Consider the following 13,519-nt stretch of genomic DNA (forward strand, 5'->3'; position numbering starts at 1 on the left):
CAGCCAGGACTACTCAGAGAAACCATGTCTCAAAAATAGAAAACAAAGCAACAGCCAAAACATCTTTTTATGCCTTGAAACCATTTGATAAGGAGACAACATTATCTTATCACTTACCTAAGAAGCTGCTGTAACAAGTTGCATCCAGAACCACATGAACAGAGGCAAGATGGCCACATCCACAATAATGCCTGAGTTTCTCCATACAGAAGGCCAGGTCTCCCTATTCTAAACACTAAATCAGGACAACTGAGAGGCCACAACGTGCAGTTGCCCCTTCAAGAGGCATGGCCAATTTGGCTTTTCTTCCAGAGGAGTTTCTAAGATTTAACACAACATTAAATTTTTGGCCTGTCTCTTTAATTTGAGAAATTGTAAAAACGACGACAGATGGCACACAGAATTGACTTGTGTCCTCCATTCTTCCCTGAAGAAGGGAGTGCACAGAGACTTTGAGCGACAGAAACTCCAGTACTCTGGTTGCTAATAGAATTATCTAAAGGTTCTCTAAACAGCACCAGAGCCTTCAGGCTTTCTTTCCCAGACATTCTTTGAAATCAACCAAGACTGTCCCAGCTTGCCACTGTGATCACAGCCCTGATGCTCGCTCAGGACCCTCCTGTCCCAATAAGGACATGATAGATGTGTCATTAGCTCTGAACCTCAGCAACCTCTGAAATTACTCCTCTTCCCACCCCCAGCCTCCCGCCCCTACCCCTCAAAATCATTATAAAATAGGAAGAACATTCAAGCTTACAGTTAATTGGAAACACTGCAAGAGAAGAGGAATGCTTAGGACAGCATGTCCACGAAAAATAAATCACCCAGCAATGGTATTTAATGCATTGTGACATCATTTCCTGAAATTAAACAGAGATGACACCAATTCAGGCGATCTCCAGTATAAGGTTCCCTTCAAATAACTCACAGATGTTTTCTCCTGGCAAGTAGAAAAACAATGCAGAGGCAAAGGCGAGGGGCAGCCTCACAGGCCTGCACGATAGTAAAGACCTCACTCTCTGCTGTTGCTTTTCAGCTGTGTTTTCTGCATACACCTATTTCTGTGAGTATTTTGCCAGGGAGTTCTGCTTGTATTCAGCGCACATTTGCCTCTCTGAGTATGAAAAGACTGTCTCATGTGTCTCTCTGTGTAAGCAAGGCCAACATTTCTTATTTGGAATTAATTTGACCCACAGCTGTTAGTATTAAGTAGACCAGTCTTAGAATCATGAAGTGGCTACTTTCCCAAGTTGAAATAACCAATGTCCAAGAACCTTTGCTTCTATTAATAACTCTAGGTTCTTAAAGAAATGTATAGTAATCGAAACTGTCATGCTATGGTCACTGGTATAGGTGTACAAAAAGAACAAGAAGAAACGCTTTGGTAAAGAGGAACAGGGCAGGTATGTAATTCTACTGAGGCTGTAAGGTAGCAGAGGCATCCAACAGTTGAAAACCCAAGCATGCAACCAGAAGATTAAAATACCCAAACTGATGCAACACACTTGAGTGTGTACACTGACTGCATTGTCTTCGCTGTACAAAAATATGAATGGGTGGATAGCATACACTAACTAGTTTCTTCCTAAAGGATAAACAAACAACAAGAAAAACCCATACCCTAATGATGCCTACAAAGCATAGATTCAAGCACTGTACAGAGCCACAAGTTCTAATCCCTCAGAGGAGGATCCAAACGGTATGAGCATCTCTCTACCAGACCAAGCACTATGGAGGCTTTCTGAACTATTCTGACCAATGTTCTACTGCCCTCCCTATGACAGAAGGATCAACAAATAGTCATACTCTAATTTTTATTTTTATTTTTTTAGGTAGGGCCACCTTGTATAACCCAAGCTAGTCTTGAGCCCAGGAATTTTCCAACCACTGTCTCCCAAGTGTTGGGATTGCAGGTGCATGCTAGCAGGCCCAGCAGCAGCATGGTCTGGTGGTCTCTGCTAGGCACCAGTGCTCTCTTCTTCTGATGCTATCTACCAGCTATCATCCATAAAAGACCACTAAATGCTGACACAGCTTTTAAAAGGTGGGTTGAGACATGTTCTCCCCTATTGGGCTTTATATGTCACAATATAAATACTCATACAGTGCCAAGAAAGGATGTGGTAACATCAATGACCAGGCTCATTCACTGGTCAAGACTTCTTGCATCCAATTAGATTCAAATGAGAATCATAGCTCTCTCTCACTTTCTCTCTCTCTTTCTCTCACATACAAACACACTTTTTTGAGTCTGGTTCTCTCTATTATGTAGTTCTTGGTGTAAAAAGGAACTCACTATGTAGACCAGGCTGATTTCAAACTTACAGAGATAAGCCTGCCTCTGCCTCCCAAGAGGTGAGATTAAAGGCGTGTGCCACTACACACGGCTGCTATTTTATATTAAGAATTTATTATAAGAAACAAGTACAGATTTAAGAGCTTTCACACATGGGTCTCATTTAATCTCTGTAATAACTATTAGGAGAGTCCAGAATTATCCCCATACAGATATGGAAAACAAGATTCAGAGGTTATAATATTTAAGGTATAATAAGTACTGTGCTGTGGTTTAAAGTCCAATGTGCTGAATTGGGACATGGTATTCCCTCATTTTAGAAAGAAAGCCAGCTGTGATGGCACATGTCTTTAATTTCAACATGTCAGAGCCAGAGGCAGGTGGGTCTCTGAGTTCTTCAAGGCTAGCCTGTCTACAGAGTTAGTGTTTTCAAAACACTGTCTTGAAAAGAAAAGAAAAAAAGAGCTTGTAAAAGAAAGATAAATGAAAGAAAGAGCCGGGCAGTGGTGGCACACGCCTTTAATCCTAGCACTTGGGAGGCAGAGACAGGCGGATTTCTGAGTTCGAGGCCAGACTGGTCTACAGAGAGAGTTCCAGGATAGCCAGGGCTACACAGAGAAACCCTGTCTCAAAAAAAGAAAAGAAAAGAAAAGAAAAGCCATGTAGACCTAAAATTAAGAGAACTAGTTAAGAGACAAAATAATAGATTTTTGTGTCTTTACCCCCACTGTGTATGTGTGTAGTACAATAGAACTTTTTTGGTTGCTGTTGTTTTTGTTTTGTATTGTATTGTTTTTGTTTTTCAAGACTAGGTTTCTCTGTGTAGACCTCGCTGTCCTGGAACGCAGATATCTGTGTTCCTCTGCCCCCAGAGTTCTGAGATTAAGGTGTGCATCATCATTGTCCAGCTTTACAACAGAAAATTCAAGATGACTTTCTTCCTATCAATAGGTCTCCATGAACCAACTGAAGAAAAAAACATGTTTCTCTCACGTGACCTGCAAGTATTTCCCCATAACTAGGCTTCATTGCCTCCATGGGTCGATATACATTAAAGCAAACTTTTATCATCAAACCTTAGGGTTTTTTTTACCAAATCTCATAAAATGACTAGCAATAGATAAGGAGTCACCAAGCCATATACTTCAGCCCTTTCTCTCACACCCACAAAGAGCATCAGAACATACATTTCAAGAAGACTGCCCAATATGCTGTTCCTGGCTTCTAAGGCAGTACAGGTATCTCTGAGGGAGGTCTCACACTCTTATGTGGAGACTTTATCCAGTTTTCTAATGAGAAGGCTCTCAGACTGAGACTGGTATGAGTAAGCCAAGTCCTTGCATGTGAGTACCTTCTCTTTTTATTCACATGATAGGCACAATTCACAGGGGTATTTCTCCCAGTGACAATGCAAGGTGCCAGGAACCTGACTTGAACGTGAACGCCTGGTGTATAGGAGCCTCTTCTTGGCTAGAAACTGTCAGCCTGGGAGCAAGTTACTGCCATCTCTTTTTTAAATATCTTTAAAGTAGTGTAAAACAGAGTTGTAATGAAAGACTTGCCTTTATAATTTACAGTCTCCAAGTGTTAATAAAGAGAATATCCTTTTCTGAGATAGCCCTATGGACATTTGTTTGTTTCTTTTGTTCCTTGTTTACTTTTTGATAAATCCAATCGTATTCTAACAGATTCTTTCTCCCATCTCCTCTGTCTTAGGGTGAATAAGCCAGGCAGGGCAATCTGAAAACGGAAGAGGATCGCAGGAGCTCAACAGCTTTGCTAACTGAATTTCTAAGAGGAAATCTGGGTTTGTTTGTTTGTTTTTTCGGTAAAAGTTTTGCATTTTAGAGGCTACTGTTTTAAAGGACATAATGAAAACTGGCAGCTAGAAACTGAAGAGTCATCCTTCGTCGTCAGAGTAAACAAATTCAAAGAGCGAGGCTCTGAGCACAGAGACGGATTCATCAAACAGCTCAATTTTCAAAATTCCACTTTGGTTTTAGTTTAAATATTTTCTCCAAAGTAATCAATGATCAGAAAATTGATTATATTTCTCCTAACCTTGGTTCATAGGAATCTGAGAGACTGTTTCAACTGTTACAATTATACTGGAATTTGTTCTTCCTAGAAAATGGAAGGTTAATGATTTTTGTCATATTGAGACTAAGACTTCACAATTGCTACAGTTGGCCTTTGTTGAGTTGAGTTTTTTCCCTCCTCTCGGCCTTTTGAGGTATTCAGAATAGGTGACAATAGCTTGCAGTTGAGAACATATGTAGAGAGACCCCTGTGGCTTATTGGAAGAAGTTGCTTCATGCTGGTTGGGTGTTTGGAAAAAAAAATACACCCAGAGTTCTTTTATGTTCTGATAGTTAATGAATGCATGAATGTCAAAATGGGCCAATGGCCCATTCAGGGGGCAAAGCCTTTGCAGCCCTCTTCTAGAAGAACACATCCTGAGATGCAAAATACATTTGCTTAACAAATTAAAATAATGAGATAATTCAATTAGCTTCTTTTTTAAGAAAGAAAGAAAAAAGGGTACATCGGGGATTATTGTACTACAAGAACAGGTCACACTGCACAAAAGGGGACAGACCAGTTTGAAATAATGTTAAAGAGACTGATAATGGAAGAATGTGCATTGAATCCCACACATGTAAAGAAATTTACATGAAATAATAATTTAGACCACATCTATTTTCAGTGAGTTCCAGCCACCATTTCACTTTGAATGTTGAAATTCATTAAATGACAGAGAAATATACCGGGGCATCCCTATTTCCAAGGACTCCCTTCTGCCTGTTACTGCAAGTAAGAAAAGAGGTCTAAATTAACATGTCGCTAGTTAGGGGGCTCTATTCTTGGTTTCTGAGCTCAGAATTACAGCTGAGTAAATCTTTCAGCTCATTAAAGATTGGAAAGTAAAAGTTTTACAAGACCATCCTCATCAAAGTTACTAGGCCTCCTCTCTGCGGTGGGGGTGAAGCGTGGATGGAGAGAGAAAACATGTTCAAAGTAAAAGCCAGAGAGAATTTCTCTGAGATGCAAGGGAGGTGCAAAAAAAAGGTCTGAAGGGAAACAGAGAGAGAAAGATGGGAGACAAAGCCAGCAGGAAGAAGCCATGAAAGAAAAGCAATCTGTGAAAGAAGATCATGGAGAGAAGAAACAGAAAGCAGACAGTGAGCAGTGAGAAGGAAGTAGCTAGGTGACTGTAGGGCTGGGGGCATTGCTCTGCTGAAGGGCCCTGGGCAGAATCCAAATGCAAAAGTTACAGACAAGAGACCTATGGAGGCTGTGACGTGGCTCTCTCATTTGAAAAATTAAGCAAAGAAAAAGCCAGATAACTTAATGGGCTAAACTGAGCATCACACTGCCAGAGGAAATCAGAAGTTGAAATGAAGTGCTCCTGATTCCTAGACTCTGAATGTCTTTTTGATCCTTTTTTTTCTTTCCTCCTAAGCATTCATGGAAATTTTTAGTGGTATAGAGACTTCTGCACAATGTCTCTGTGTACTTAACTAGGTAAACATTCTTACGAGACAAAGACGGTGGGTTTGTAACACAGTTGACATGCAAGTGGCGAGAGATCATGTTCAGGTGTTTGCTGTGTTTGATGGGGCAGCTGCAGTGTATTGTGAGAAATGAATCCATGACAGGTCAAAGCAAGAAACCCAACGAGAGCTCGTGATGGCTTCCCATGAGATTTATTCACAGATTGAGCAGGGAGCCCTCCCTATTTTGAAAGGCCAGAGAAGCCAGTGGCTTTCCAGACAGATAAGGAAGACAGACTTGTCTTCTCCATAACCCATCACCATCATGACTTTGAATGTACTGATGACAGACATTTTGAGGTCTTTACGCAACTGCTAAAGCTGAAAAGACCTGAGCAAAGTCCCCTTCACAGGTGGAAAGGATGTAGAACTGGTGGCTCAGACAGCTAGACTTGACCATCTAGACTCTGCTTCCCTTTCTGAGTTTAGAGTAGCCACATTCACCAAGGGACATTGGTTTTCATGGCAGAGACTGGAAACACATGCACATAGATGCTTGATTGCAAAGCAACTGTGGAAATGTCTAATTTCAACCAAGAAAGACATAATTGTAAGGGAGCCCAGAAGCAGCTAACCAACCAGATGAGCTGGTCAGGATGAAGCAGCTTGCCTGTTGAGGAAACTCCCTTCTTTCCTAGCACCTACAGCTACTTAAACCAACAAACCTCGGGGTGGAAACAAGGAAGCCCTCCTCTCACACCCACTAGACTTCCAAATTAAAAACATTTTACAGGTTAGCCAGTCTCCAGCTGAGGTGATGTAGCAAAGAACAGCTGTGAAGTAATTTTGATAATGATGAGAATAATAAGCACACGGCAAGGTTGAGGGCTTTGCCGTTGCAGCTTCAGTGCTCCTGAATAGATAAAAGTGATTAAATACTCCTGATTATCCCTGACCAATATGTAATGGATTTACAGCCCTTTCAATTAGTCAGTATTTGCTTAGGACTCATTATTTTGTCTTTGGTTAAGTAATCAGCCCAGAGACGCATGTTCCGTCTAATTCCTCTGAGCCAAGTCAGTGCAGGGCCCTGACCTTTGAAATGGCCATAGCTGTGAGGCAAGAAAAACCCCTACCAGGGAAACATTGCTGGTACCCTGAGCTGATCCAGACACCACATGCTGGATCGATCCACCTCAGTTTGGTACTAAGGTCCTTACATCAAAATGTCTGATTTAGAAACATGAATCCATCACTTTTTCCTCCCTACCAACACTCCACCCCTTGCCCTCTGTCCCTCTGTGAGAAGAGCAGACTGACAGTCATCATCATGAACAAGAGCGGGACCTTGTCCTACCTACACTTACAACACTGTAACTAATGTCCTTCAGTATGCTGACACACAAGTCAGATAACCAAAGAGGACCTTCAGCTTTCATCGGGCTACTTCCTCTGTTACTAAGCCATCATGTAGATAGAATGGCCTGGAAACAATGGTAGGCCAAGACACATCCTCAGAAACTTCCCAAGAATTTCCAAACAGACAGGAAAATAGAAGCATGCATAGTTCCTCTGTCACTTTTTCATCATGATAGTCTTTGAGTCAACAGTATGTACTGACACATTAAACTGACTGCAAACATGGCGACACGAATTGTTACTCTAAGGCCATTGCACATATTCATCTTTTCCCAGAAGTGAAAAGGACTAGCTTTTAAGGTAATGGACTTAAACAGCTAAAAGAGAATTCTTAATTTCAACCTTACAAAGGCATTAGCATGCCTCTAACCCTTCTTCATTTCACACACACACACACACACATTCACACACAGTGTTTTCAGGCCAACACAGTGGGCTGAGCTTGGTTATGCATTTGCCAAGATGCTGGGTTTACATATGGAGAAGCACAGCGCTGGTTAGCAGGAGGTTCAGTAGTGCTAACAACTTCATGGGCTCTTCACAACCTTCTCCTCTGGTTGAAACTGTATTGTCCGAAGTTGCTCATATCTTGTAACCCAGTAAACATTTACATATATGTTATTGAGAGTCTCAGGCCATTTTGAATAAGGTCTACTGCTGGCCTCTTAAGACAAAACCCTGATCCTTTCTAGAGTTTACTGTTTGGATGGCAATGGTTGACAAAATGTGACCGCTATACAAGTCACCAGATCCCAACAGAAAGCAGGCAATCTTGTCTTTTTGTTTAAAAAAAAAGGAAAGAAGGAAGGAAGGAAGGAGAGAAAGAAAAACAGAAGGACGGAACTCAAACGAAAACCAAAACTAACCCTTTGCGAGACCATGTGATTTGCTAAAACTTAGCAAAAGGACAAAAAAACAACTTTCAGTGATTTTAAAATGTCTTTTATGGTAACTTACTGTGAGATGCTGGAAGAGCCACGCTCTCATGATATTTGTCGCGACTTTGGGGAATATGCCTCTTTTCTTCTGGCGTTTTTTGTCCTTGTCTGGATCGTCATCATCACCTGTGCCAGGTGAAGCTACGCTGTTGTCTAATCCATCGCCTAACAGGAAGAAATGAAGATCCATTAGAGGCAGCATAGTGAGGGTACCACCAACAATGCCAGGCTAATGGTGAGCTTAGCTGAGCTCTCTGAAAGAAATCCATTAAGGGGGTATATTCTCTTTCATTAAAGTATAATTGGAGACACAAATATGTAAAAGACAAAATTAAGCCAGGCCTCTTCAAATGTTAATTTTGTGTGTCTCACACTCGCCCATATCATTAATTCAATTATAATTGTGTACTTGACACAGAGCGGTAGCTCTTTGTCAATTATGGAATCCAGTGTGGGCAAACCACTACGAGAAAGCCCATTTGGTAGAAACACATCCCCATGCCCATAGTGAGCACAGACTGCCGGGTAATCAAGTTAAATGTTCTGTAGTCTATATATTCTAGGCTGCCTGCATAGGTGACAGTAGCTGTGTCACTGTTGATTGCACATAACGCACTGCCTGCTCAGCTCCTCCCAGAACTGTCACCTCCTAAACTCACACATACACATGCTCCTCCTATGACCCAGAGTTCCGCATTTGCATGACATGAAAACTTTTTAGCTCTCTGCACCACTGATCATTATCCTTGTGAGGGGGGGGGCAGCAGGGGCAGACAAAAAGACACACATCAAGGTAGGGTGCTCACTTAATCAGAACTTCTTATCAACATCTTTCTCTTCTGTGCTTTTTCTCTGGCATTAATTGTGCATTAGCAAAAATCATTTACTTTTAACAGTCAGAGTTATTTTTTCTTGCCCTCCGGCAAAAATGCCTTGAAAGCCTGCCTGGAGGGCATCTAAATTATGTATCTGAAACTCTTCTGGCAAGGCATTGCAGGACCCCTACTTTCTTAAAATTCATACGAGCACGTCTTCCTGTTTTTGGGAAGGCATCAATCAAGAGTAGCAATATATGCCATATCCCTACATTAATATTTGAACTAATAACTTTAAAAAAAGGAAAGAAACAAGATCCGACTTGTGGCATAATCAAATGCAAAATAAATGAAGAATACGGGGACAGCACTGGGGCTTTATAGATGGCTGTGTTTTCCTTGCACATCATTAGCCTGAAGCCACACGAAAGAGGAAAACAGAGAAGTGGAGAGTTTATGCTCCCTGCTGGTGTTTAAGAAGCTGGGGTCCTGGAAGGACATCTGGGAATTGCGCTGAGATGGGTTTTTTTGTAATTTAAGAATAGACATTCATTAGCAGTAAATGCCATAAATCCCACGCTAAGTAAAAACCTTGTCCAAGAAAGCCTAAAACAATAAACTGTGTGCTCAATGTAGCCTGAGCTGGGCACTCTGTAGCTGCCGGAGGAATGCAGCAGATCCACCAGCAAATCCCCAGCCCTCCTCCCTCCTCCCAAATGGTGTTCCACCCAGACTTCCTGCCCACTGGAGTACTGGCCTTAGAACTTCTGAGCCTGCCTCATGGCCTTCCTGGTACCTGTTCCTTTCGCTATCTCACTGAGAAAAAAAAAAAAAAAAAAAAAAAAAAAAAAAAAACTCTCAACCTTCTTTGACCAGAGTAGCAGAAAAACCACAGCAAAGAGCTAGCAGATTAATTTTATTGACATTTCCATTTTCACTGCAATGCGATCCCCTCCATCACATGGAAGGGATGACCCTCACTATTTACAGACTGACAGGCCACTTCGTTACAGCCACCCTGCCCCAAGGCAAAGCAGCTCCCTTCCATCTGCCCAAACAGTAGAGCATGACCCCCAAGTTGCTGTTCTCTTTTTCTTTGCCTTCTGTTATGAGAGAGAGAGAGAGAGAGAGAGAGAGAGAGAGAGAGAGAGAGAGAGAGCGCACCACAGAAGGGGAGAGAAAGACAGAGACAGGGACAGAGACAGATAAACAGAGACATAGACAGAGGAGGGACACATGCACACAGTGCAGGAGATTCTCCATCCTCCACCCCCACCCCCCAGCCAATAGTCAAAGAATGAATATGTGGGCAGGAAAAGGAAAAATCCTTTGGCTTTTGAATAGTGGATATATAGAATCTAATCTCTATCTGTTGACCTTCCTAGCACAGCCATGTACATCTAACTGGGAGTTGCATGCACGCACACACACACACACACACACACACACACACACACACACACACACACTCAAGCACACACATGCCCAAGCCTGCATGGAGACATGTGCACACACTTTCCACTGTGCCAAGGAACTGCTGCAAGGCAAATTCTCCCCTACACTAATGGCTTCTGACTGCTCCTTGGCAACCCCAGCTTTTTCACCTGGGTGGATGTGCTCTCCAAAATACAGACACTGGAGCGATCTCATCAGCTGCTCATGTGACACAGATGGAGAGCGGCTATTAGGAGCCAGGCAGTGGGCCTTGGGGATCTGAGGTGCTGTTCTGTAGCCTGAGGCATATTCGAAAAGCAGTACCCAGAGATGAGGGGAAAAAAATTCACATTGCAAGTCCAAGTTTGAAGTCAGTCGGTCTGTCTGTCCCCACACTGTGGATAGAGATATCTTTGTCTCTGACTGTGCCGTCTCTGTGACTCTCTGAACGCACGTTTCAGATTATGTATGGAATAACTCTTCTTTCACTGTCTTCCAAATAGAAAAACACACTCTGTAAACAATGCCTGTGTGTATATATTTCTTCCTAAGCACATATGGTTTCTGTGTATATGTTTAAGCTGAAATTGTCAGGATTTTGTTAAAATCTCATTTAGCTTTCTTTGATAGATTTTTGAATACACTTATTGCAAAAGGTTAATGGCTTAATTGAAGGAAGTTCAACGAAGAAAGGCATTTGCCTTTTGAACCCAATCAATGACCTTAAAAAAACGAGAGGTGGTGACTCTGCGGGGCCTTTTCTCTTGTTTAAAAGGAAAGGGGCTGATAACACCCTCAGACTATATGATTCACTATGTTTAGTTCCAGGAAAAAAAAAAACTGTTGCTAGCATGAGCTTGCTTTGATGACTGACTTAAATTGGAGGAGGAGAAGCATTACATGAATTTTAATAGAAAGCAGTCCATTTCATAAAAATGTTATGAAATACTTGAATTTAGATCGGTGTCATAAATAATTATAAACAAAAACACGTCTGGTTTTATATTAATGTGTAGATACTCAACAGGACACTTTTTTATTAAGTTTGACCATTTCATAATGTACATGGATAGAAGACATTGATGCTAGTGTTTATATCTCTACAAAAGGAGGAATTCTTCTTTCCCGAAGACAATAAATACCATCAGTTTTTCCCCCTGTGGACTATGAACCAAGTCAAGTACCAAGAGCTAAGAGCAAAATAAAGAAAATGTTTGAAAGGCAACTGTGTGCTCTAAAGCTAAACTAAATGTGTGCAGGCCTCTGCTGGAGCTAAGCCCCTGTTAACATTGGATATTGCCTTCTTGTTTCAAGGCTGTGAATTAATCTAGTTAGTGTACTGAAGAGGATGTCTACACCAGCACAATGGGTGTGCTAGAGGAGGTGGGATCCTGGAGAGTGCACACATCGACCCCTGAAGTTACCATTCAGTACTGTAGCAGCCTCCAGAAAAAGAATTGTCTCTTCCTTATTTATGTCCCGCCTAGGTGCACAACTACAACAAAAGGACCATTGCTGGCAAGGCAAATGACTGAAGGACTTACTCAAAGCTCTTTCCTCTCTCTGACAATGGTCACATGGGGGGAACTGGCCCCACAGAGTACCTAAGGGCTATTCTTCATGGCTGATAAATTGCTTGCATGCACACACTTACTTCTAAACACTCCAAGAACATCATTCCTTGAGAAAGAGACCTTAGTGCTCCTAGGGCCTATATGAGTGACTATAGCTACCAAATACTCATCTCTGATGATGAGGAAAAAACTTTTTAAAATGCTGTCTATTTCCATTTGAGAGTTACTAACCCTTTGACCAAGGTGAAGATATAATTTTGTGTAAGATATTCAGATTGGGTATACATTAGTAAGACATAATATTTATAAACATGGGAAGGAATACCCAAGGCCAGTGGGTGCATAGACTTTGAGTAAACCAGACCGTGAGGGAGATTGCTGAGGGTGGAGATCTCAAAGCTTCATTCTAGATTCTTTGAATCAAAATATCCTGGGCTCAAGACAGTGCATTTACAACAAGTTTGGGGGGTTTGCTTATGCATAAAGGTTGGCATTGATTCTCTGCTTGCATGTGTTGTGGTGTGCATGTAGGAGTCACATGTAAGGGTCAGCTCTCTCCTTCTACCACATGGTCTCCAGGTATCAAACTTGGGTTGTTGGATTATATGGCAAGTTTCTTTACCCACTGAGCCACCTTAAAGCTAGTTTAATTTTATTTCCGTGTGTGTGTGTGTGTGTGTGTGTGTGTGTGTGTGTGTGTGTGTGTGTGAGNGAGAGAGAGAGAGAGAGAGAGAGAGAGAGAGAGAGAGAGAGAGAGAGTGAATGTACATGCATGTGTCTGCATGGGTCGAGGCAGGAAGTATGTGCATGTGTGGTGGGAGTGCACACATCCATACAAGGATATCTGTTGTGCAGAGAGGGACTTGGGTGTCCTACACTATTATTCTCTGACTCCCACAGAACCTGGAGCCAGTCTGGTGCCTAACAAGCCCCAGTAAGCCTTCTGTCCTTGCCCTCCACAGTACACAGATGACAGGCAGCCACAGCCATCCCTACCTTTGTATACAGCTTCTGAGGATCCTAACTCAGGTCTACATGTTCGCCGGGCAGCTCTCTCACACACTGAGCCATCTCACCAGCCCTCCACCATACACAGTCTTAATATAGGGTCATTGACTGCATCTGGAATCTGGAGCTTTGGTAACTGGATGGTCAACAAGCCACAGGGACATCCTGCCTCTGCCTGCTGCCTCCTTATCATTGAGATGCAGACGTGTGTCCCGTTTTTTATGTGGGTGCTAGAAACACAAACTTGGGTCTTCATGTTCATTCAGTAAGCCCTTTTCTCACTGAGCAATCTTCTCAAATCACTGGCACAGGGCACTTCTTTGAATACCCTGACTTGAAATTAAATGTACCCCAGGAAGAGTACTCTACTACTGCACAATTAGGGGGGAGTGATTTGGAGAATAACTGTGACTGTATGTGGGCCTTCTGCAGAGATTAGAGTGGGTTTTTGGTCTGCTCTGGATCCTGGCTGCTCCCATGATCATCTCATGTTCCTGTTAAACAACTGTAATACTGACTCCTCAATTGAAGTGCATCAGCT

At 42.2% G+C, this 13,519-nt stretch overlaps 1 protein-coding gene across 12 annotated transcripts in view; it reads right to left on the minus strand.

Annotated features, from left to right (window-relative positions):
* Meis2 (Meis homeobox 2) overlaps positions 1 to 13,519 on the minus strand; it is a 209,316-nt gene that overhangs the window by 134,391 nt on the left and 61,406 nt on the right. For all 12 annotated transcript variants that reach the window (XM_029472969.1, XM_021181282.2, XM_029472978.1 and 9 more), the window contains one exon: positions 8,167 to 8,312. In XM_029472969.1, the coding sequence (XP_029328829.1) occupies positions 8,167 to 8,312 (146 nt within the window). The remainder of the gene's footprint in view (positions 1 to 8,166; positions 8,313 to 13,519) is intronic.

Source organism: Mus caroli, chromosome 2 (genome assembly GCF_900094665.2).
Source record: "Mus caroli chromosome 2, CAROLI_EIJ_v1.1, whole genome shotgun sequence".
Lineage (NCBI taxonomy): Eukaryota > Metazoa > Chordata > Mammalia > Rodentia > Muridae > Mus > Mus caroli.